This window comes from Haliotis rubra, unplaced genomic scaffold (assembly GCF_003918875.1).
Source record: "Haliotis rubra isolate DU_JTF1 unplaced genomic scaffold, ASM391887v1 Scf1034, whole genome shotgun sequence".
In the NCBI taxonomy this organism is placed as follows: Eukaryota; Metazoa; Mollusca; class Gastropoda; order Lepetellida; family Haliotidae; genus Haliotis; species Haliotis rubra.
Window position 1 is genome coordinate 186,985 of NW_025764931.1, and position 25,792 is coordinate 212,776.

Genomic DNA, 25,792 nt, shown 5'->3' on the forward strand with positions numbered 1-25,792 from the left:
AATAGTACAGGCCAAGCAGCATAATGACGATAACTCCAAACCTCCACCTTGGGAACAAACATTCACGTGTACACCATACAAGGGACGCAACTCTGAATGCCTCCCACTTCCCTTGAAACAGTACGGCCCTGAAATGCTGTATGCAGCCCATGAGAAACAGAAACATGTGTTACGGTAGCAGTGTGTTTAAGAGAGACAAAGTTATCGCTGTGACATTCTGGTTACAAGAATCTGACGCCAACTATACACTGGTACAGGGACAAATAGGCACAGCGCACATGTGTATGCTGTTGAAATATGTACGGATATTACCCTCGGAATTACACCTGGCGTATCAGTTATAGTAATTCAAATTTAAGTGATAAAAATAGGAGGTAGGATGCCTCATGGTCTATTCCTTACTTAACAACATACAGCCAAAATACTGTAATGTATTAAGAAAAATGGCGAACAATGATGTAATATGAGATGTTTTAATGTATTATTGTCCAAAGAATACAAGTGCATAATGCCCAACCTTTAAGAATGTGGTTACTGAAAAGACAAAATGAACTGATCTGTTCTTCCACTGCAATGATAAATGAAATTTGGAAAGAGAGCAATAGATGGCTAGAAATCAAAATTTGAATTCAACTTTACAAAATGAAACAGCGAGTTTTCAAGTCCACAGACCCCCCAAAAGAAATATTTCTTCAGGTCAAGTACTTAAACTACTAAATAAAGATTAGTGGGTCAGAGTACCTGAATGTGTAAGTAAAACTGTGAAAGTAATGGTAAGTGTGGGCAAATGGAGTTGTTGGGAAATAGATTGTTAATATGTGGTTGTATATTTGTTGGTTGTTTAACGCTGCACTACTTTAATGGATAGGGAAACGAGGTCATCACAACGTCGTAATCGTCTCTGGTGTCTGTGAAGTGTAATCAGCAGGGTTTTGTTTGTTTCTTGTTTAATGCCAGAATCAGCAAGCAATGTTCCAGCTGGACCAACAACTAGTCTCTGATATGAACATATTTTACAGATAAAACAGTTCATAATAAAGAAAATATAATATAATGAAAAAGGAGCCCTGAGATTTTCTTCATTTTCAGAACCGGGGCTATCTCTACTTGCCACATATTCTAGACTTGCGTGGGCTTTCTGGGACATAACTGTTTCCGGGTCTATAAGACAGACTATGTTCCAGCTATATGGTGTGGGTGTGTAAATAATCGAGTCTCGATCAAACAATCCCGTGGTCAACAGCATGGCCATCGATCTACGCATCTGGGATACAATGACACGTGTCAATCAAGTCAGCAAGTCAGTAATTCCGGCAGTCACCTCACATGGCACGCATGGGTGGATGAAGACCATTTCGAGGGTGAAAATCAAGTTGTGTGTAAGGGAAGGTTTGGGAAAATTAACGTGTGTGAAGGTGTGAAGATGTTTGAACTGAAGTAATATGAGTTGATGTGAATACATTATGGAAATGTATATGGAAATGAGTATTTGCAGCTGAAAGTGTGTTGGTTAATACATGTACACAAAGGTTACACTATGTACATATATTCCAGTGTATGTACTTGAGGGTGAAGGATGACGTAAGCGTGTGTACATGAAGGAGGATGTGCATGTATACATGAGGGTTAATGGATTTGATTGGATGAAAAGCTATCGGAAAGGGTACAGATTGTATGAAGCAGATAGACTCCGATGTTGAATGGCAATGTCATTGAGTGAAGGTTCTGCGTGAAGGTTTGAGACATTGTATGGTTGTTAGATACCTGGATGTACGTGAGAAGGTGTGTGATAATGAGAAGGTGTGTGATAATGAGAAGGTGTGTGATTATGTGAATGTACTTGAGAAGGTGTGTGATAATGAGAAGGTGTGTAATAATGAGAAGGTGTGTGATAATGAGAAGGTGTCTGATTATGTAAATGTACATGAGAAGGTGTGTGATAATGAGAAGGTGCGTGAATATACGTGAGAAGGTGTAAGATTATGTGAAGGTGTGTGATTATGTGAATGTACGCGAGAAGGTGTGTGATAATGAGAAGGTGTGTGAATATACTGGGGAAGGTGTAAGATTATGTGAAGGTGTGTGATTATGTGAATGTCCGTGAGAAGGTGTGTAATAATGAGAAGGTGTGTGAATATACGTGGGAAGGTGGGAAGGTGTAAGATTATGTGAAGGTGTGTGATTATGTGAATGTTCGTGAGAAGGTGTGTGATAATAAGAAGGTGTGTGAATATACGTGGGAAGGTGTAAGATTATGTGAAGGTGTGTGATTATATGGATGTACGTGAGAAGGTGTGTTATTATGTGAAGGTGTCTGATAATGACAAGGTGTGGGATTATGTGAAGGTGTCTGATTATGTGAATGTTCGTGAGAAGGTGTGCTATTATTATGTGAAGGTGTCTGATAATTAGAAAGTGTGGGATTATGTGAAGGTGTCTGATTATGTGAATGTTCGTGAGAAGGTTTTATGATTATGTGAAGGTGTGTGATTATGGAAATGTACGTGAGAAGGTGTGTTATTATGTGAAGGTGTCTGATTATGTGAATGTTCGTTAGAAGGTGTTATTATGTGAAGGTGTCTGATAATGAGAAAATGTGGATTATGTGAAGGTGTCTGATTATGTGAATGTACATGAGAAGGTGTGTTATTATGTGAAGATGTGTGAGGGTGTGTGATTATACGGATATACGTGAGAAGGTGTGTTATTATGTGAAGGTGTCTGATATGAGAAAGTGTGAGATTATGTGAAGGTGTCTGATTACGTGAATGTTCCTGAGAAGGTGTTATGATTATGTGAAGGTGTATGATTATGTGGATATACGTGACAAGGTGTATTATTATGTGAAGGTGTGTGAGGGTGTGGTCTTATGGGTGTAAAGGTGTGTGATGGCGGGAAGGGGTGTGAAGGTGCATGCGTATGGGAAGGTTTTTGACTTTGTATGATGTTGTGAAGGTGTATTCCGATGTGTGTTGATGCGAGGGGGTATGAAAGTGTATAATGATACGAGTGAGTGAGTGAGTTTAGTTTTACGCCGCACTCAGCAATATTCCAGCTATATGGCGGCGGTCTGTAAATGATCGAGTCTGGACCAGACAATCCTGTGATCAACAGCAGAGGATCAATCTGCGCAATTGGGATCCGATGACATATGTCAACCAAGTCAGTGAACCTGACCACCCGATCCCGTTAGTCGCTTCTTACGACAAGCATGGGTTACTGAAGGTTCATTCTAACCCGGACCATCACGGGTGGTGTATAATGATATGAAGGTGCGTGACAATATAATGATGAGAAGGTGTGTAGGGTGTCTGATAGGTCATCGTGCTTCATTTGCTTCAATACATGAAAACTGTGAAGAGTTGAACCAATATAATAGTGCACTTATACATGACATCTATTTGAAGATTGAATGTACAGTTTATCTTTACAAACTGACGTACGTTCCTGCGTTTCAAATACGCGTGTACACATGTCCATTCGCTCTAACCCTCGCCACCTCGGCGTTATCTCTCTTCCGCCTATGGAAATTCTACTTGGTATTCCCTGTGTGTTAACGCTGTCAGATCCATCCAGCATCAACTCCTATCACTGACACTGAAGTATAACGTCGATGTTACCATAGAACTGCACCGTATGCAGGACTGTCAACTGTCTATATAAACCTTTCCATGTTTTCTATTGGACATCAAGTTGTGTCAGGAATCAGTAGCAACTATCTTGACTTGCTTACAGGTCTTATTCTGAATAATGGGTGTGAATGCATGAGCACTTAAATCATTTCAAACTGAAGATATTGAATATAAAAAACACCAAATATTATTAACTGGGTCTGAAATATGTACCATGTTTCCGGTGCCCATGATATTCATATTTTCATCCAGATTATTCACATGGGACATATACCCATAGGGTGGCGATTGTCTGAGTGGGTAGTACATTTGTCTAGGTTGTGCATGTGCAGGGGTCGTGCAAGTGTGTCGTGTGTGCTTGTGTCGTGTGTTTGCATGTGTGTAGGTTGTGTATGTAATAGTCATGCTACTTGACATACAAATCTTCAATGAAGTGTATTCCAGCTGACTGTTTTAGTGTATCATTTACGGGATATGGGCTCAGATAAATAAACGTAATGCAACAGACATTTTAAGTAATCTAAGTATGCATTCTCAGCTTCTAAGCCTGGGATTCTAGGTAAGGATACAGATTCCCAGCAACATGTGCTTGTAACAGCAGTCAGCTATATATGGTGTGTTGTGGTGGGTGAGGCTTGACTGATTGCATCCTTGTGCTTGTAACAGCAGTCAGCTATATATGGTGTGTTGTGGCGGGTGAGGCTTGACTGATTGCATCCTTGTGCTGGTAACAGCAGTCAGCAATATATGGTGTGTTGTGGCGGGTGAGGCTTGACTGATTTAACAGCATCAGCAAATATATGGTGTGTTGTGGCCTGACTGATTGCATCCTTGTGGTAACAGCAGTCAGCTATATATGGTGTGTTGTGGCGGGTGAGGCTTGACTGTCAGCTATATATGGTGTGTGTTGTGGCGGGTGAGGCTTGACTGATTGCATCCTTGTGCTTGTAACAGCAGTCAGCTTGTAACATATATGGTGTGTTGTGGCGGGTGAGGCTTGACTGATTGCATCCTTGTGCTTGACTGATTGCATCCTTTGTGCTTGCTTGTAACAGCAGTCAGCAATATATATATGGCGGGTGAGGTGTGCATCCTTGTGCTGGTGGCAGCAATATATGGGGTGAGGCGGGTGAGGACTGATTGCATCCTTGTGCTGGTAACAGCAGTCAGCTATATATGGTGTGTTGTGGCGGGTGAGGCTTGACTGATTGCATCCTTGTGCTTGTAACAGCAGTCAGCAATATATGGTGTGTTGTGGCGGGTGAGGCTTGACTGATTGCATCCTTAAGTCGTAGCTCGGTTTTCATACTGTTGATCACTCGAGGGTCCAGATACGATTATCTACAGAACTCCGTCACACAGCTTGAATATTGAGTTTAGTAACATCAGATCAGTACATTAGTAGTATTTGCTGTCAACCATCTGTAATGATCCTAGAAATGTGTATCCCTTTATATCCAAAATTATAATTCTTCGCCGTATGGTCATTTCAAACAGTTTTCATGAATCCTGCAGTGTTGATAATGGCAACTTCCATGTCAGCACGTGTGCAACTGTGTTTTGTAATAGTGTCAGTTTGAAACTTGGACGAGGAGGAATACATCCTCACGAACCAGTATCACTATTCTATCTGCAAAGGGTCAGGCAAAACATACAAAAAGAATTACAAGTTCCCTCTATTTACTTGGCTTTGTATGGTGCGAAATACAACATATTTTGACTTGAAGTAGCGCAACATATTCACAGCCATTACAGTAACGTCTTTGCGCCAGTACCACGTCAACACGCCACAAGATGATGCTGGGAGCTGTCCTTGAGACGAAGGGGATGCAGTCTGTTTCCCCACTTGACCGCCCCATGTTGTGTTGGTCACATGTCCCATGACTCACATCTTCTCTCCATTATACTGGAGATTCTCGGTGATACCACACGTGCAGGTTGCTCCTGTGACAGGTGCGTGAAGGTGTGGGAGGATGACCAGGACAGACATGTGGATGCTGACGTTGCTTCTACTTCTACCCACCATTGCCGTGGCGGAAGACGAAGAGGTAGTGATCTTTATTTAAACCATGTGTTTTTTCTCAGTGCTCTATTGACTTATAAGTTATTTACATGACCCATAATTAATCCACACCATCTTAAATAAATGATTTCAACATATGTCGTGAAATGTTAAGCTTTTCTTAAGCATGGTCTTTCTGGAAAGATTTCAAAAACCGACGCTTAGGACTGTCGCTCAAAAGTTGTTTGATTAAGGTAACAGCACTAAAAGCTCAGCTCACAAAATGTTTTACGGTAGACATGTGGAGTTTATTTCCAAAATGTGACGAATCAGTGACAAAAATGATGTCCCATGAAATTCCCTAATTCCATTTGTATCAACTGTCCCCGTGTGTTTTTTCAGTGAGGCATTTGCCTTGCCTTCGCGTGTGTTTGTGACAAATACCGCCGGTTGACACAATAGGTTAACCTTTGCCCGCACACCCGGTATCGCCATAATTTGAAAGTTATTCCTCAAAAGACACCTATGACACAATTATAATCGTAGAATGGGTTCAGAGGTCAACCGAAATTATTATTATAGGATATTTATATTTAAATGTTCATATAAATCAGCCAGTTGCTGTTCATGTGAGTTATATAATGGAACACATTTTTGTTATTTTCCAAGTGCAATAATGATGTTGGTATACCTTATCGTAAAGCTGTCTAGTATCATTTGACTTGATGTCGCCCTGTTACAAGGTCTGTTATTTGACTACCATTTCCGTCGCTCCCATCTTTACATCAGATGAGTTTACTCCCAATCTTTGTGGTGGTGTGTAGTTCTGTGCCTACAGTTCAAGTCACAAATCAGGTGTTGGCGAGGAGAGTTCTTGGATGGGTGACCGTGTTTGGCAGATTGACAATTGAGAGTTTCTAGGACTCCACTGCGAAGCACGTGTGATACGCGAGGCCTCACCTTAGGCAAGTGAGTTTATTCCAACTTGCCTCTGTTCGACCAGCAGAAAATGGGTACAAAGTGATGTGACCATTAACCTTCTACCGCCTTACAGGCACCGTGGGGTAATAATAATTGTGTGTTAGCGTTTTGAACATGTGCCCTGGACATCGAAAAGGCGCATTATAAAGTCACAATTATTAATTATTATTATGTTGTGAAACGAAGGGTATTCTTGAACCAATTCTCCATCAAGTGCATGTGATATCTTATGTAAGATGTAAGAAAATAAGGAGGGTTTGACGATTGACGTTCTTAAGTTCAGGTAGACACGTGTATCAGAACTTTCAATCTACATTCAGATATACCACATGACCATATCCTACAGTAGCTGCTACATACAGGAATCTATGATATATGACGGCGGTCTGTAAAAAGTCAAGTATGGACCAGACAATTCAGTGGTCAACATCACAAGCATTGTTCTACGTAATTGGGATACGATGATATGTGTCAACCCAGTCAGCGAGCCTGACCACCCGATGCCGTTAGTCGCCTCTTACGACAAGCAGGGGTTACTGAAGACTAATTCTAACCCGGATCTTTAAGGGTTTTCAGTAGTAGTAATAGTAGTAGTAGTAGTAGTAGTAGTAGTAGTAGTAGTAGTAGTAGTAGTAGTTATTGTGTTTCCCGTACAGCATTATTCCCTCTTCCGCTCAGCCCGCTAAAACCCGCCGAGGTCCAAGATGAAGTGAGTCTAGCATCTTGATTAGTGGTCAGGATATTTTAGTAGTAGTAGTAGTAGTAGTAGTAGTAGTAGTAGTAGTAGTAGTAGTAGTAGTAGTAGTAGGATATTTATATATCGCTAATTCCACAACACATGGCCATGCTCAAAGCGCTTTTTGCCAACATTTTCATCTGTCAAAACTTGATGAACAAGCCAAATGTTTGGTAAGAGGCTAGGGAGGTTAACACCTAGTCCTGTGTATAAGGCCTTGAAGGCAGTCTACAAGCGTCTATGGGAAAGCCTTGCTCTGTCTTTAAGTCACTGCTTGGGCAATATCTTTTTTGAAGTTTACAGGTGAGGTGAGGTGAAATTGGGTTTAACGTCGTGCTTGAGAATATTTCGCTCATATGACGACTTGCATGCGTGTGTATGTGTATGTGAGGCTGCTTGTACTAGCCCAGACTTAAGCTGGTTTTATAGTGCTAGCCCACTGAGATACCATGCCGCAGTGAAGCACGAATACCCCACTCAGACACATTATACTGACTCCGAGCTAACCAGTCCTTGTTGTACCCATAAATGCCGAGCGCCAGGCAGGAACCACTCCGGGCGGACACTCTAACCATTACACCACGGAGATGGTCAGATTACTCAGCAAATGTGAGAATTATATTGATAACTTATTGGTCCTAACCTATCCAATCACTCGTGGCACCAATATATAACTACATTTTGATAATGTCACTATAACAAATGCGGGCTTAAAACTCCGTGATTGTATAGAAACATTTATTAGATCTTCAAGTATAAGGCAGGTGCCATTTGTTTCACTTCCATTGATATTTTCTTCTACAAAGAGGTTCATCTATATCATCAACATGATTATATATCTGTCTGAAAGAGAATACTGTACTGGAATGGTAGTACTAGACTGGGCCATCTGTGGGTATGACAGCAGCACTGTAGTCAGGCTCCTTGGAGACAGGAGAGAGCTTGACAACAGGACCAAAACCTGTCATTTCTCATTTTATCTGATGGTTGTAGAATGTAATTTTAATTGATAATGACAGCAGCATGAGTAGCCCCAATTCAGATGTTATTGGTCTATGAGTCTCCCATCTCACTGGGGCTCCTTTTCAATATAACTGGAATTATTTGATTCTGTCAAATATATATGTATTCCGAGACCACGCGTTAGTCAATAGTCAATGTAGCAGCAGCAGTAGTAGTAGTAGGAGCATAAGTAGCTGCAGTAGTAACATTAATAGCTGTAGTAGTAGCTTTAGTAGCTGTAGTAGTAACATTAGTAGCTGTAGTAGTAGCATTAGTAGCTGTAGTAGTAGTAGCATTAGAAGCTGTAGTAGTAGTATAAGTAGCTGTAGTAGTAACATTAGTAGCTGTAGTAGTAGCATTAGAAGCTGTAGTAGTAGTATAAGTAGCTGTAGTAGTAACATTAGTAGCTGTAGTAGTAACATTAGTAGCTGTAGTAGTAGTAGCATTAGTAGCAGTAGTTGTAGCATAAGTAGCTGTAGTAGCGTTAGTAGCTGTAGTAGTAGTATTAGTAGCGTTAGTAGCTGTAGTAGTAGCGTTAGTAGCTGTAGTAGTAGTAGCATTAGTAGCTGTAGTAGTAGTATAAGTAGCTGTAGTAGCTGTAGTAGTAGCGTTAGTAGCTGTATTAGTAGTAGCATAAGTACCTGTAGTTGTAGCATTAGTAGCTGTAGTAGTAGCATTAGTAGCTGTAGTAGTATTAGTAGCCATAGTAGTAGCATTAGTAACTGTAGTAGTATTATTATGAGCTGTAGTAGTAGTAGCTGTAGAAGAAGTAGCATTAGTAGCTGTAGTAGTAGCAGCATTAGTACCTGTAGTATTAGCATTAGTAGCTGTAGTAGTAGCATTAGTAGTGTAGTAGTAGCATTAGTAGCTGTAGTAGTAGTATTAGTAGCTGTAGTAGTAGCATTAGTAGCTGTAGTAGCTGTAGTAGTAGTAGTAGCTGTAGTGTAGCATTAGTAGCTGTAGTAGTAGCAGCATTAGTACCTGTAGTAGTAGCATTAGTAGCTGTAGTAGTAGCATTAGTAGTTGTAGTAGTAGCATTAGTAGCTGTAGTAGTAGCATTAGTAGCTGTAGTAATAGTTACTGCTCTTGTTAGACTTACTCTAAAGTGAACGTCTTATCTCGCTTCCGTCAGTGGAAATGTCCACTTGGTGTCCCGACTCTCCTTGGTCGCAGGCATCTCTATAGATCCATGTGTGCACATTTGTCTTCCAAGATACCACTGGAATAAAGTAACTGTACATTTTTGATGGTATGGCATTTTTAAATGCAAAAAGATAATAACATGATTTATGGTGTTTTCCCTAATCACATTTAACTGTGGACCTTTTGGAGTCAAAGGTCAGTTCACATATTCAGTATCGTGTGTGTCCACCATTGGCGTTGATGCAGGCTTGACAACGACGACGTATAGACGGCACTAAGCGATTGAAGAGAGCTTGGGGAATGTTGTTCTAGTTCTGAACCAACGCTTGTCCCAATCAGCTAAAGTCAGTTGCTGATTCCGGGCTTGACGTCAACGTCGCTCCATTTCAGCCCAAGCGTGGTCGATAGGGGACAGGTGCAGAGAAAAAGCTGGCCAGGTAGCCAGAGGAGTACCGGAATGTTCTTAGGTTATGTCTTGTCATTGTGGGGCACATGAAATTAGGATTTCTGAAAATTCAACTCGTCTTAAAATATGACATATTCTTTAAAGAGGTGTTCCTAAGCATAAGGACATTACTGTTGTGTATGTATAATTTCTTCTTCAGGGTGTTTATGCCGAAATTAACCATATTTCTAAATCTTTGACATTAAAATCCTGCCAATTATATTGTTTGGCTCTCATGTTATGGGTATTCAAGGGTGTACATGTATTGAAACAATCCGACAACTAGTGATAGGGTACTGGAGGAATGCGGAAGATGCCACGCGTCCTTGACGCTAGACACCTAAACCATATAAGGTGTTTAATTATTTGTCGGAAAGTGCAAGTGGTTCTGGAGATATATGTAATTGGGAGACATTAATTTAAACCACACTTTGATCATTGTACAACAAAAATAAAACAATTGATTTCACTAGAAAAGTTCCAAATGTAAAATGTTCATACTCGTAGTCACAGTTTAAACAACAATTCATGTATGAGAGTATTCGACCGCTGTATAATACACTCTCTAAAAAAAGAAACGCATATAAACATTTGAACTAATTTGTTTTCTTTATCATGATACATTGTATTGGTTTTAATAATCAACGAAATGCAATGAAACTTCGCATAGGTAATGTCCCAATATCGATGTTTGGTATAGGCTCGGCAAAATGTCAGATAGATCACACAAAGACGCTTGGTGGCGCTTAAGTTAGTATATAGTGTGACCACCATTGGCGTTTAGTACTGCGCGACATCGGCTCGGCATCGAACAAATCAGTCTCTGGATCTGATGTTGCTGAATTGCAGTCCACTCTGCCTGTAGTGCATGGGCGAGTTGTTGAAGGGTCTGCGGCTGTGGGTGACGCTGTCGTACACGCCTGTCCAGAGTGTCCCAAAGATGCTCGATCGGGTTTAAGTCTAGTGATCTGGAGGTGCCATGGCAGCACATTGATGTTCTGATTCATGAAGAAAACTCTCGTGACACGTGCTGTGTGTAGTCTGGCATTATCCTGCCGGAACAGCTCCCTCTGACGGTTGAGAATAGAAGCAGGTGTGGACGAAGGATGTCAGCACAGTAGCGTTGCGCACTCAGGTTGCCTTGGATCATCAATAAATCACTTCTTCCAGTGAAGAATATTTTCCCCAACGTCATCACGCTGCCCCTCCCAAATCGGTCAACCTGGGGGACGCAGGCGTCGGCAAAACGTTCATGACGGCATCTGTTTCCTTCTCATTCTTCCATAGCGTCGTTGCAACAGAACCTCATCGCTGAACCAGATTCGACGCCAATTAGCCATATTCCAGACCTGAACGTTGGTGCACCACTAAACACGATGTTGTCGATGTAGCTGACGAGGCACAGGGCCAAAGTACGGTCTTCGTGCTCTCAAACCCGCCTCTCGAAGCCTGTTCATGACAATTTGTGCGGATAATCTTCGTTATCCGGGTATGTGTCTAGCGGTATTGGTGGCTGTAGCTGTACGATGACGTAGGTGATGTACCCGGATGTACCGATCTTGGGCTCTAGTGGTCACTCGGGGTCGTCCACTTCTAGGTCTGTCTTCAACGGAGTTCTGCTGGTGATATCTTTCCAAAAGACGAGAAATCGTGCTCTGGTGTACGCTTATACGACGGGCAACTGCATGCTGAGTTTGTCCTGTAGCCCTATAGCAATATTTCGATTGGCGAGGCTGAGTCATTGCATTTTTAATTCTTTAGAAAATCTCAAATAAAGTGACTTAACAAAAACAGTGATCGATCTTTTATACTCATCAGTGACACGATGTGGGTCCCAAGTTTCACGCGCATTGCACGTGCATTATGTGTTCTGTGACATTGCATGCACCAACTCAAAATCATGCGGTTACATACAGATATTTCATGCTGGATGCGTTTGCATGTGATGATTTCAGACAAAAACATCATAGGAATTCTAAATACATTGAAACGTGTTTGTAAAATCCCCCCTGTACCAATAGACGGATGGATCAAAATTCCAATTTTGTATTGCGTTTCTTTTGTGAGAGAGAATACATGGACATTAAAATATCATTGTCGCACCTTCGACGTGGTTATTAGGAGTGAGTGAGTAATATTCAGCAATATTGCAGCATTATCATGGAGTGGAACTCCAGAAACCTTCGTCACACCCACATAGGAATCGAACCCCGGGCTACGCCCCAAATGAAAACAAATGTTCTTGCTATCGAGAACCAGCCCTGCACCCCATCTTCACACATTATGAAGATCTAGTTGTAATATCCCATGTAAAAGGTGGAATGTGTAACAAGCTCTGAATGTAATGACATGGAGGCCGTAAAACTGTTCTATTGTCTTTCACCACAATGTATTTTGTAGATCGCAGAGTTCGGGTTTCTGCATGTGATAACGGACATTCGCTACCGCTTCGCAAAGACGCAGGTTACGGGCAGAATCCTCAACACAGCAAACGTCTCTGCCGACGTCGCTGTTGACGTGACGCTGCCCAACTCGGCATACATCAGCGAGTTCAGCTTGTAAGTATGTTAGTCAATGTTAGCATAAATAAAGCAATGTGGGGTCAGGTGGTTTAATATTTTGTCAACATTTAAAGTATTAAATATTCATTTGTTTATCTCATTTCTGCTCGAAATGCAAATGACCATCTTACTTTGGCTTGAGGAAATGAACCAGTGTAATTCCGATATGGCAATGTTAAAGAACGCAATGTAAATCATCCAACAGCCCTGTCATGTTAATAGACTGACTGAGCATGTTTTACCCCGCGATTAGCGATATTTCAGCATCATCACGGCGGGGGACACCAGAAATGGGCATTGCACAATGCAGCCATGTGGGGAATCGAACTCGTGCCTTCGGTGTGAAGTCCGAACGCCTTGACCACTAGACTACCCTACCGACCCCATATTGATAGAAATAGATGTAAACTGATCAACGGAAGTCACTATAAAATTACATTGATCCTTTCAAACGACGAATAAAATATTCAGGGGAGCACAAGTGGGTATTTTTGTCGCTTTCAGTAAATTCAATGACCGGAAGTACTACAGCCGTGTCAATGAAAAGGAAAGCGCTGAAAAGTCGTACAGAATAGCAAAAGCACAGGGCCACGCTGCCGGCAAGGTCAGCCAGAGGTACGTCATGTTCATCCATATTAATACGTCAACAGTCATTCCTTACACGCGGTGTCGTCTATCGTCTAGCAATGTGTACGTCCACCAAAGGTCGGTCTTGTGGTATAGGATCCTCTTCATTGCCAACGCTGGAGATACCCGACATTTTGTAAAGGCGACAGAGAGAGGTACATTGTATTCAGTACTAGCCATCCTGGGCCGTCAAAGTTACACATACCAAACACTGTCAACACGATAATCGTGACAGCAGTCGGAGGTACGTCGTATGCCATATCATCCTTCTTCAAGAGTAGTGTTTGCATCTACAGAGAGCATAGCAAATGTGTTCTTTGCGCACTTGCAATTCCTTCAGGGGTACTTCCTGTTCCATATCACCCATCTTCATGCATCATGGTTGCAAATATACCACACTTTGAGCATCATGACACATAGAAACTTGCAATTCCTTCTGACGTAAGTCCTATTCCATATACCCATCATCATACGTCATGGTTGCAAATATACCACACCTTGAGTATGTTCACTCATGGACACTTGCAATTCCTTCAGGGGTATATTGCATATCACCCATCTTCATGGCTATATATGTAGTACACATTGGGCATTCCTTGCAATTCCTTAAGCGGTAAGTAATATCCCATATCGCTCATTTTCGTACGTCTGAACTCCGAGAACTCGAACAAGTACCTGCAAACAATACGTGTCCACAAGTGCGATGAAATGGATATTATATATTTACAGTTTGATCACAAATTCAATAATTATTATTTTACGATAACATGGACATATTCGAACAAGAAGAAACCTAATTTGATCATTTGATTTTCATAGTGTGAATGCAATAAAGCTCCCATGTCATGTATGCCACTCTCCGACGCCGCTTATGTCCTAAGTGTAGGATATAACATGACCCGCGGGCATTATTGAAAAGTAAGCCAGCTTCCCAAGGGAAGAGGGATAACTTTTCAATAATGCCCACGGGTCATGTTATATCCAACTTATAAACCGACCGAAGATATAATTTCATATTTGGTATTTACTATTGAAATCTACAGTCCGTTTGAGTCAGAAACGGACCGATGAATTGCAAATTTTATCATTGTACAAAATTGCCACATAAAGATAAATAGTACATATGTTTATCATTTACTAATACCCAACAGCTTTCTTATATTTGAAAATTTTATAAACATGTGTACTATTTATCTTTATGTGGCAATTTTGTACAATGATAAAATTTGCAATTCATCGGTCCGTTTCTGACTCAAACGGACTGTACTGGCAGCCGACGCCTCGCAATGCCCGTGCTCCGCACGCGCTACCCGTGCCCTGCACGTGCGCTGCTCGCACTACCCGTCTTGCGAGGAACACACGGTTTTTACCGACAAACAATCTCATTCTTTACAGCGATCCTTCGTAGCCTAGTAGAAAAAAACCACCACGCTACTAAGCGAAGGGTTGCGGGTTCGAAACCGGTTGTCGGCACTACATGCTGGAAATTGTCAATAATGCCATATTTTAAGATCGCATTTAGTGATGGCAAGACAAAATCGTATCAATCTTCAAAACAAGTAATGATTCAAAGTCAAGGGCTATTCCTCAGAAAATCCCCAGGCAGAGGGACGTTAAGATAATGCCCGGGCAGAGGGACATTATTTAGATAATTGCCCGAGGAAGCGAGATTGTATCAGATTTGAGGGCTATTACGAGAAAAAGTGTCCCCTAAGAACAATAGAGTGACGTCACTGTCGGTTTATAAGTTATGGTGCTCTATAGCAATCGTGTAATTTTGTGTTTATGATTTCCTCGCATATAGTAATACACGTGACTCATGTTACTGTTGAACATGAATTATTAGTGTTTTGGATTATTTGTTGCTGGGCACAACAGTCTGCAAGGTTTCAGAAGCATGACAGCGGCATATACGTGTTCGAATCTGGTCAAAACGATCTCGTGATTGATATTAGGGGCAAATCCTCCGACGTTGACATGCAATCAACCATGTCAGCTATCCTGACCATCCGATCCACTTAGAAACATCCAACAATGAGTAGAAAAATGCTGTGGAAAATGTTATATATTTTATAAAAAATACTCTACGTTGAATGTAATCTATTTTATAATATTCAGTGCCCATGAGACGAACAAGTTCATAATGAATCTAAGTGTTCCAAAAAACGCCAACCTTACCTTCAACCTGACGTATGAGGAGGTGTTACAACGACGTAACGGTGTCTACACACACTCCATCTACATCGACCCTGGTCAGCCTGTTCCGGACATGAAGATCGATGTCGCTATACAGGACACACGTGAAATCACCACACTCAAAGTCCCGCCAATATCTGGCAACAGCATAACGGATGTAGACATCACGGGTAGGAACTCATTGTTATTCTTCTATTCTTGTATATAACTTCTGAAAGCAACCAAAATAAGTTTTCTTCATGCTCCAGATATGAATCATTACTGGAACTCATCTTTGAGACATACATCAAGTATACTCTTTATTTGAGGAGACATTGACTGATATATGGTGTATATGTGTTGTTGATACTAGAAAACAACAACATGGCTGTCATACAGAGACCCACCCCCAACTCAGCCTACATTCGCTTCCACCCAACCCTGGAACAGCAGTTGACTCGGTGGGCAGAAGGAATCTCTGGGGTCTTCTCGGTGATGTATGATGTGGACAGGGGCTTTGATGCTGGCGATCTCCTGGTGAGCTTGGCAGCCATTGATGCATATAATATGGGAATATGGGTGTCTGCAATAATCAGGGAAACGGCTCCAGCATAGCTTACGTTACATATGATACGGAGAATCTACATTCTCAGCACCTGCCCTTACCTATTGGCTCGTAGTTTATATGTTTGCAATACACCCAAGACACTAAACCAGGGTTGTTTGTTATTTTGTTTGAGATATGTGTATCATACATGGATTTCTGTGTGTTTCATCTAGGTCTCGAATGGCTATTTCATTCACTTCTTTGCTCCCGCCGTTCCTAACCCCATCCCCAAAGACATCCTGTTTATCCTGGACACGAGCTCATCTATGTACAACGGGAAGATGGACCAACTCAAGGCCGCCATGAAGGTCATCCTCAGAGATCTCAGAGCAGACGACAAGTTTAACATCATCTCATTCAGCTCTAGAATCCGATACTGGCAGTCGGACATGGCGGAGGCCAACAATGCCGAGCGTGCTGTCAAATACATTGACTCACTCAAATCTGTAGGCTGTAAGTCGTTCATAGTGATGGAACTTGGCTGTTAGTAATAACACTGCAGTTTTGATATTGAGTATCATGTCATTATCCTGTTATAAGTGACCAAATCATCTGCAGCCCTTATCAAGGCTGGAATGCTGAGAGATTATGGTATTTTAATTATTCTTCAGGGACAAACATCAGAAAGTCACTTGTATCCGGCCTGGAATATTTGAGCGAAAGACAGAGGTCATCTGAGGGAGCTCTCGTTATTTTCCTCACTGATGGAAGAGCAACTGCGGGCGAGCGCAATCCTAACCGAGTATTGCAGGTAAGACAATTCCCAACGGTCCTGAATGTCAGAACTGATATAACGGAGGGTGGGAACCTCCTTTGAATCCGTTCCTTCATAAACAGTGCCTGTCAACTCTCAGTCAAGACGCATGACCAAAACATTGCTAAAATGTATTTTTAATCAACTTTTTCCCTGTAAATATTTTCCAACTTATATGACCGCCAATTGTCCATTCCATTGGCTCTCTTCTTAGATGAAGCACGGTTGTCTGCTTCACAGGGTCTTCTCTGCTAATTATGAACTCTGCATTACATTTTTGGATCGCTAAAATTAGTAATCGTAAACTAACATAAAAAAATATTACTCATTGCCAGAAGAGCTTATATCCTTCCAGAATGTGAGATCAGCCAACAAGAAGGACATCCCCTTGTACACGCTGGCGTTTGGCAAGGATGCCGACTGGGAACTCGTCAAGAAGCTGGCGCTCCAGAACTTTGGCATTACGAGAAGGATCTACACAGATGGTGATCCAGCCAGGCAGATTCAGAACTTCTACCACCAGGTGTCCTCAGTCATGCTTCACGGTGTCACTTTCCGGTACAGTGACGCCATTACCTCCGAAACACAACGCATTTCCTCCGGAACACAACAGAACTTCACAAACTACTTTGAAGGGTCTGAGCTTATTGTGACCGGTATCCTTGACTCTCAGAGCGACTCCTCTGAAATAGACTCACTGACGACAAACATCATAGGGACATCAGACAGTGGACCTGTAAACCTGAAACTCACCAGTTCGGAAGTGGATCTAAAGTCCCAGTTTGAGGCTCTAACACCCCTGTATGACAACGTCAATGTTGAAGGAATACTGAAAAGAATGCATGCTTACCTGTACATCCGGGACCTAATGCAACAGAGAGTTGGCGAAAATGACAGGAACACCAGAGAAAGTCTGAAGCAGAAAGCCCTTGAACTGTCTCTTCAGGTAAAATCGGTTTCGCATTACTTTCGCATGAGCCTGTTATTTTATAACTCAAAACCTTTACCCTCAAAATATCATATTACATCAGTGTATTACTTCAGCCAGCCAGCATTGTTTTACCTTTCTCTTTTAGAGTCCGTAAAAGAAATTTGCTTTGGCAAAAATACATACTACGGTAGATTAAAGATCCCTGATTACATCTGTCCATTTTCCCCAAAATGTCTGACACAAATATAATGCTTTCCACAATACTTGTTTCGTACAAAATGTTTTGAAATATCCACCTTATGGACCTAATGAATCTTTTTCTAGTTATAACATAGTCCATCAAATGTCTGTCCTCAGTATCGCTTTGTGACTCCCCTGACGTCGCTAGTTGTGGAAAACAGAAATACACACGAGTTGTCTGACCTCCGTCGGGATGAAGATCTGTACGCTTTCAAGGAAAAGGTCCTGCCCACTCCTCCGCCATGTAGGTAGTCTTCACGAACATGCATGCTGGTTTTACTTTATGGTACTGAGCGCCAAAGTCAAAACGTGCTTTAGTCAGAATGAGGTGACCAAACCAGATCAGTGTATTGCTACACCTGACAAGTGCATTACTGTAACGCTGTACCCTACTGTCCAGGATGAGGTGACCAAACCAGACAGGTGTGTTGCTACACCTGCCATGTGCAATCACCTGGACGCCTGTACCACAACATAGCTATGATAGCATTACTGTAACGCTGAACCCTACTGTCCAGACAGGTGTGTTGATACACCTGCCATGTGCAATCACCTGGACGACTGTACCACAACATAGCTATGATAGCATTACTGTAACGCCGAACCCTACTGTCCAGGTAGAAACGACAATATCATTAGCGTTTGCTTTACTTGTTATTCTCAACAAGTAATGAAACCGGGTGGAAAGGTGAACGTCTTTGTGTTACAGAGATCAATGACGTTTGGTACTGAGATACATGACATTTCTTGTATTGAGTTATTTCACTCTCTGTAGAATATTGTCCACATGTTCCAGATTACCGGCGTTACTCTGGAGGTGGAGGTGGCGGCGGCGGCGGTGGATCAAGCAGAGGAGGAGGTGGGTTTACGTATTTGTCTGTCCACTAAGCTGGTTTGTGTTGATATGTTGAACACATTTGACGTGAACCACATTAGACTCAAGTGAACACATCGGAATAGGGTCATGTCTTATATTACTAGTGTCCATACATGAAACACAACGCAAGGACACGGATATACACTTAAGCACGTCGTCTACACTTTGAGCCACTCTAAGATATCCATGTATCCGTGTATATCTTTCAGTATAGTTCCAAGTAGCCACGGTTCATTCTGCAAACTAACAGGACATATTAAAGGGCGATAGTCATCAACCACACAAACCACAAGCTTGGTGGAAAGCAATTACACACATTTTCTGACCACTACTTTATAATTCCAACAATTGAGCTCTAATCAAAGGAATTAACAAGTAAGCACCAAAGTTGAGGATTATCTCCCTTTACCACAAGGCTGTAGTATATTTGCTTGATGATTATCTCCCTTTACCACAAGCCTGTGGTATGTTTGCTTGATGATTATCTCCCTTTACCACCAAGCTTGTGGTATGTTTGCTTGATGATTATCTCCCTTTACCACCAAGCCTGTGGTATGTTTGCTTGATGATTATCGCCCTTTACCACCAAGCTTGTGGTATGTTTGCTTGATGATTATCTCCCTTTACCACCAAGCCTGTGGTATGTTTGCTTGATGATTATGCCCTTTTGTGATTTGATTATCTCCCTTTACCACCAAGCCTGTGGTATGTTTGCTTGATGATTATCGCCCTTTACCACCAAGCTTGTGGTATGTTTGCTTGATGATTATCTCCTTTACCACCAAGCCTGTACCACCAAGCCTGTGGTATGTTTGCTTGATGATTATCGCCCTTTACCACCAAGCCTGTGGTATGTTTGCTTGATGATTATCTCCCTTTACCACCAAGCCTGTGGTATGTTTGCTTGATGATTATCTCCCTTTACCACCAAGCTTGTGGTATGTTTGCTTGATGATTATCTCCCTTTACCACCAAGCTTGTGGTGTGTTTGCTTGATGATTATCTCCCTTTACCACCAAGCCTGTGGTATGTTTGCTTGATGATTATCGCCCTTTACCACTAAGCTTGTGGTGTGTTTGCTTGATGATTATCTACCTTTACCACCAAGCCTGTGGTATGTTTGCTTGATGATTATCGCCCTTTACCACTAAGCTTGTGGTGTGTTTGCTTGATGATTATCTACCTTTACCACCAAGCCTGTGGGTATGTGATTTCTCCCTTTACCACCAAGCTTGTGGTATGTTTGCTTGATGATTATCTCCCTTTACCACCAAGCTTGTGGTGTGTTTGCTTGATGATTATCTACCTTTACCACCAAGCTTGTGGTATGTTTGCTTGATGATTATCTCCCTTTACCACCAAGCTTGTGGTATGTTTGCTTGATGATTATCTCCCTTTACCACCAAGCCTGTGGTATGTTTGCTTGATGATTATTTCCCTTTACCACCAAGCTTGTGGTATGTTTGCTTGATGATTATCTCCCTTTACCACCAAGCTTGTGGTATGTTTGCTTGATGATTATCTCCTGTTACCATGATTAGCTTGTGGTATGTTTGCTTGATGATTATACCACCAAGCTCCCTTTACCACCAAGCTTGTGGTATGTTTGTGATGATTATCTGTACCACCAAGCTTGATGATTATCTACCACCCCTTGATTTACCACCAAGCAAGCTGTGGTATGTTTGCTTGATGATTATCGCCCTTTACCAGCTTGTGGTATGTTTGCTTGATGATTATCAAGCTACCACCAAGCCTGTGGTATGTTTGCTTGATGATTATCTCCCTTTACCACCAAGCTTGTGGTATGTTTGTGATTACTTTGATGATTATATCCCTTTACCACCAAGCTTGTGGTATGTTTGCTTGATGATTATCGCCCTACCACCAACTTGATGATTACCACCCAAGCCTGTGGTATGTTTGTTTGATGATTATCTCCTTTACCCTAAGCTTGTGGTGTGTTTGCTTGATGTTACCACCAAGCTTGTGGTATGTTTGCTTGATGATTATCTCCCCTTTACCACCAAAGCTGTTTGCTTGATGATTATCTCCTTTACCACCAAGCCTGTGGTATGTTTTGATGATTATTCCCTTTACCACCAAGCTTGTGGTATGTTTGCTTGATGATTATCCACCAAGCCCTTTACCACCAAGCCTGTGGTATGTTTGCTTGATGATTATTTCCCTTTACCACCAAGCTTGTGGTATGTTTGCTTGATGATTATCTCCCTTTACCACCAAGCTTGTGGTGTGTTTGCTTGATGATCATCCCCCTTTACCACCAGCTTGTGGTAAGCTTGCTTGGTATGTTTGCTTGATGATTATTTCCCTTTACCACCAAGCTTGTGGTATGTTTGCTTGATGATTATCTCCCTTTACCACCAAGCTTGTGGTATGTTTGCTTGATGATTATTTCCCTTTACCACCAAGCTTGTGGTATGTTTGCTTGATGATTATTTCCCTTTACCACCAAGCTTGTGGTATGTTTGCTTGATGATTATTTCCTTGATTTATCGCCCCACCAAGCTTGTGTATGTTTGTGTGTTTACCACCAAGCTTGTGGTGTGTTTGCTTGATGATCATCCCCTTTTACCACCAAGCCTGTGTGGTATCCCTTTTGCTTGATGATTGATTTCCCTTTACCACCAAGCTTGTGGTCCCTTTGTTTGCTTGATGATTATTTCCTTTTCCACCCTTTTGCTTGATGATTATTTCCCTTTCCTTGTGGTGTGTTTGTTTTGATGATTATTTCCCTTTACCACCAAGCTTGTGGTATGTTTGCTTGATGATTATTTCCCTTTTCCACCAAGCCTGTGGTTTGTTTGCTTGATGATTATTTCCCTTTTCCACCAAGCTTGTGGTGTGTTTGCTTGATGATTATTTCCCTTTACCACCAAGCTTGTGGTATGTTTGCTTGATGATTATTTCCCTTTTCCACCAAGCTTGTGGTATGTTTGCTTGATGATTATTTCCCTTTTCCACCAAGCCTGTGGTTTGTTTGCTTGATGATTATTGCGTTTTCCCACCAGGTGGCTATGATCCTCACTTCATGCTGTTCATGGAAGGTCTCAAGTACCCTATCTGTTTTGACGTGCTGGGGAAGGACAGGGAGATCTACCAACTGATACATGACCCACAGACAGGTACGTGTAGGGACGGGCGTGATCACCACTTTCACGAGCACCTGTTTCACTGAACTATTCACCACCTTTTAGACCGTCTATTTCGATAGATAAGTGACTGTGCATGATCTCGCGGACGTTGATTATTCCAAAGAATTAAACTTGATTTTATAAACATGGAATGATCTGCTGAAATCAATTTAACGAAACATGTTACTTTCTAACAGCATTCTTTTTCTGTTGTCCGAAGTGTCCATGGTGTTTGTATTGTTGCTAATGGTGTCGTGGATCCTTTGTGAGCCTTGGACCAATTAGACCTTGGTTTATGACCCCATAACCCGGACAATCATCTCGGTTTTTTCAGACTTAACTGTGAATGGACGAGTAGGCGAAGGTAAAAAGCACACCCGAGAAGGCGGTTTCCGAACGTACATGGTGGAGATTGCCATCATGCTCCATGACCTTCACCTTCTGGTAACCCGTAGCAACATCACCCTGCACGAGGACAGCTATTCCTGGGACAATGACTTTAACATAACTGTCCCTTGGGCTCGGCTCTTTATAAAGCAAGTCACAGGGGGCATCACCAAACTATCTGTGGTTTTTGACAGTGGGTTGCAGATCGACATTGTGAAACATTTACACTCGGCCTCAAACACTTTAGGGGGAGACTTCCTTAACATCGAGCTTGGGAACGAACAACTTCTCTCTGAAGAGTCAGACGGCATCATTGGTGAGTCACAATTGTGCTTTGCTAGTTTAATGAAATAAAACGAGGTCTGGGCCGCTTAGACAACACGAACAGTTGTCAAATAAAGCGACTGCGTTATGATTTAGTTTGGCGTTAATGGGAAGTCCATGAATGAAACATCTCCGGGAACCAACCATCACTTGTGACCCACCAAAATGAAGGATTAGTTACTATCGTATATATGATTTATCTACCGTTCTACTAATGTTAACAATTGTCCAACTTATGTCACTTTAACAAAGTGTTTATGAACATCAAATAGTGATGATCCCCGGTGTTATCAGGGTGAGGTGTTCTTCATCTAGAGGTCATGCAAAGACAACTCATTTGTCAATGTTGAGAACGTGCTGCGCATATCCACTTATTATATATCTGATTCAATCCTGTAACCCTAATAACACAACCACTTTGCAAGTGTCGTTTCAATGTTTGCAACCATCGCAAGTCAAGATGGCAACATACTAAATGTTTATTTTCTACACAGGGCAATTCATCCACAAGAAAATCCGGCTTCAGACTATCACATACAGGAATGGACACCTGGTGGGGCACCTCCGTAGTGTCACGGGTCTAGAAAGACGCCATGGACTGGCCCGCATCAAACACAGACACGACCCCGTGTTCAACGAAACCGTCTCCTGCTGGGTTCTAAGAGAGAGGGCGAAGCGACTCTTTGATGCCCCTCCTAAGTACTACATCGTTGACGACATGTACCAGACAACGCTGTCCTGAGCGGGTGCTGGTCAAACACATGTTTGACTGATATGCTCACAGTGGACGCTCACTCAATAATTAACCACATGATAGTGTATGCTTCTTTTTCAATTACTCCACGCTGATTCACATACTGTGTCTGATGTGTAGTATATAGATACTCAGTTATGGCAATACGTGTGAACTCTTTATAACTGCTGCTTCAACAAGCATACTTCATCAATTCGATTACCAAATACCACCTACTACCTATCGCCTCTTTGGTTCTGGATTCTTTGTTGTATCAATCATGATTATCCTCCCTACTCCTTATGATTACTCCCTATGATGAGTACTCCCTATGATGATTACTCCCTATGATGAGTACTCCCTATGATGAGTACTCCCTATGATGAGATTACTCCTATCATCAGTATGCCCTATCATGATTACTCCCTATGATGAGTACTACTCCTATGATTTCCTATGATTACTCCCTATGATGATTACTCCCTATGATGATTACTCCCTATCATGAGTACTCCCTATCATGATTACTCCCTATGATGAGTACTCCCTATCATGATTACTCCCTATGATGATTACTCCCTATGATGATTACTCCCTATGATGATTACTCCCTATCATGAGTACTCCTATGATGAGTACTCCCTATGATGATTACTCCCTATGATGATTACTCCCTATGATGAGTACTCCCTATGATGATTACTCCCTATCATGAGTACTCCCTATGATGAGTACTCCTATGATGATTACTCCCTATCATGATGATTACTCCCTATCATGATTAGTACTACTACCTATGATGATGATACTACTCCCTATGATGATTACTCCCTATCATGATTACTCCCTATCATGAGTACTACCTATGATGATTACTCCTATGATGATTACTCCCTATCATGATTACTCCCTATCATGATTACTCCCTATGATGAGTACTACCTATGATGATTACTCCCTATCATGAGTACTCCCTATGATGAGTACTCCTATCATGATTACTCCCTATCATGATTACTCCCTATCATGATTACTCCCTATCATGAGTACTCCCTATGATGAGTACTCCTATCATGATTACTCCCTATCATGATTACTCCCTATCATGAGTACTCCCTATCATGAGTACTCCCTATCATGATTACTCCCTATCATGAGTACTCCCTATGATGATTACTACCAATGATGATTACTACCTCCTATGAGTACTGTTTCATACACATCCATCTAAATCAGTGATGTGCACAATATATATATATAACACTAAACGGCAAAAGAAAGTATAGGTGGAGTTTGATGAGTGGTAAACAAAACACAACAAATCAAATTGGCGAAGCGTGTGTATATCGTGAAAGAAGGGTTAATGATCATTATTAGGCCACAAAATGATTGGAATACAGGCAACACATAACATGTGGGCGCTAGTTGAACAATGGTGGGGTCCAACAACTCATTTTTCAGCGATGTCTTAAGAGCAACACATGATTGTCAATCATTGTCCAAGTTTACACAACAAACAGAACATGTCTCAATACCGTGTATGACCCCAACGTGCATCAATGCATGCCATGACGCGTCGTCTCATTGACTACGTCAGGCGTCTGATGACGGGTGGTGGGATTCTCTGCCACTCTTCTCTCAGGGCACGTTCCATCTCATCTCTCGTCACTCGGGGTTGTTGACGATTCCTTAACCGTCTGCCCGGATGGTCCCACAGATGCTCTATGGGGTTCATGTCGGGTGAACAGGCAGGCCAAGGGAGAACATCAACATTGTGGCGGTTGAGGAAGTCCTGTGTCAATCTTGCTGTGTGGGGTCTGGCATTGTCATGTTGAAACACTATCCCCTGTGGCTGGTTCCGCAAGAATGGAAGCACAACTGGGCGCAGAACTTGCTCTCTGTACTGAACAGCATTCAGGTTCCCTTGCACAATGACCAGGTCAGTCTTCTGTTCCCCACAGATGCCTCCCCAGACCATAACACCTCCCCCTCCGAACGGATGGACCTCTCGGATGCATGGTGGAGCTAAACGTTCACCTCTTCGGCGATAAACTCGTTGTCTGCCGTCGTTCTGGAACAACTGGAAACGACTCTCGTCAGAAAACAGTACTCGGCGCCATTCTCGCACTTGCGAGATTCGAACTTGCCTCGCCCATTGTACCCTTCGGCGTCGATGTTGTGCTGTCAGGAACATTCCTCGGAAGGGACGGTAGGCTCTGATTCCTGCAGCACGAAGTCGTCGGAGTACTGTGCGTTGGCTGATGCGATGTCCCAGCGCTGTTGCAGCCGTCACCGTAGCCGTGACGAACCTGTTGCGTAAGTGAATTGTTCGAATTCGGCGATCTTCCTGGGGTGTTGTGACACGTGGTCTGCCCGTTCTGGGTCTGTCTACAGTCATTCCTGTCTGTCGGTAACGTTGCAGCAGCCTGGATACCGTTAAAGGCGTGCACCCGTACCTTCGTGCAATCTGTACCTGTGTT

The 25,792-nt window shown here is 42.1% G+C and overlaps 1 protein-coding gene across 1 annotated transcript; it reads left to right on the forward strand.

The window, feature by feature from the left end:
- The first annotated feature begins 5,526 nt into the window (after positions 1 to 5,526).
- Positions 5,527 to 23,692, forward strand: LOC124273488 (inter-alpha-trypsin inhibitor heavy chain H3-like). Its single transcript, XM_046708760.1, has 13 exons — positions 5,527 to 5,680; positions 12,342 to 12,499; positions 13,007 to 13,117; positions 15,248 to 15,495; positions 15,678 to 15,841; positions 16,085 to 16,364; positions 16,523 to 16,662; positions 17,021 to 17,611; positions 17,954 to 18,080; positions 18,633 to 18,695; positions 21,746 to 21,859; positions 22,203 to 22,571; positions 23,074 to 23,692. The coding sequence occupies exons 1-13, from the start codon at positions 5,606 to 5,608 to the stop codon at positions 23,319 to 23,321; spliced, it is 2,688 nt and encodes an 895-aa protein (XP_046564716.1). The 5' UTR covers positions 5,527 to 5,605; the 3' UTR covers positions 23,322 to 23,692.
- Positions 23,693 to 25,792: the final 2,100 nt, after the last annotated feature.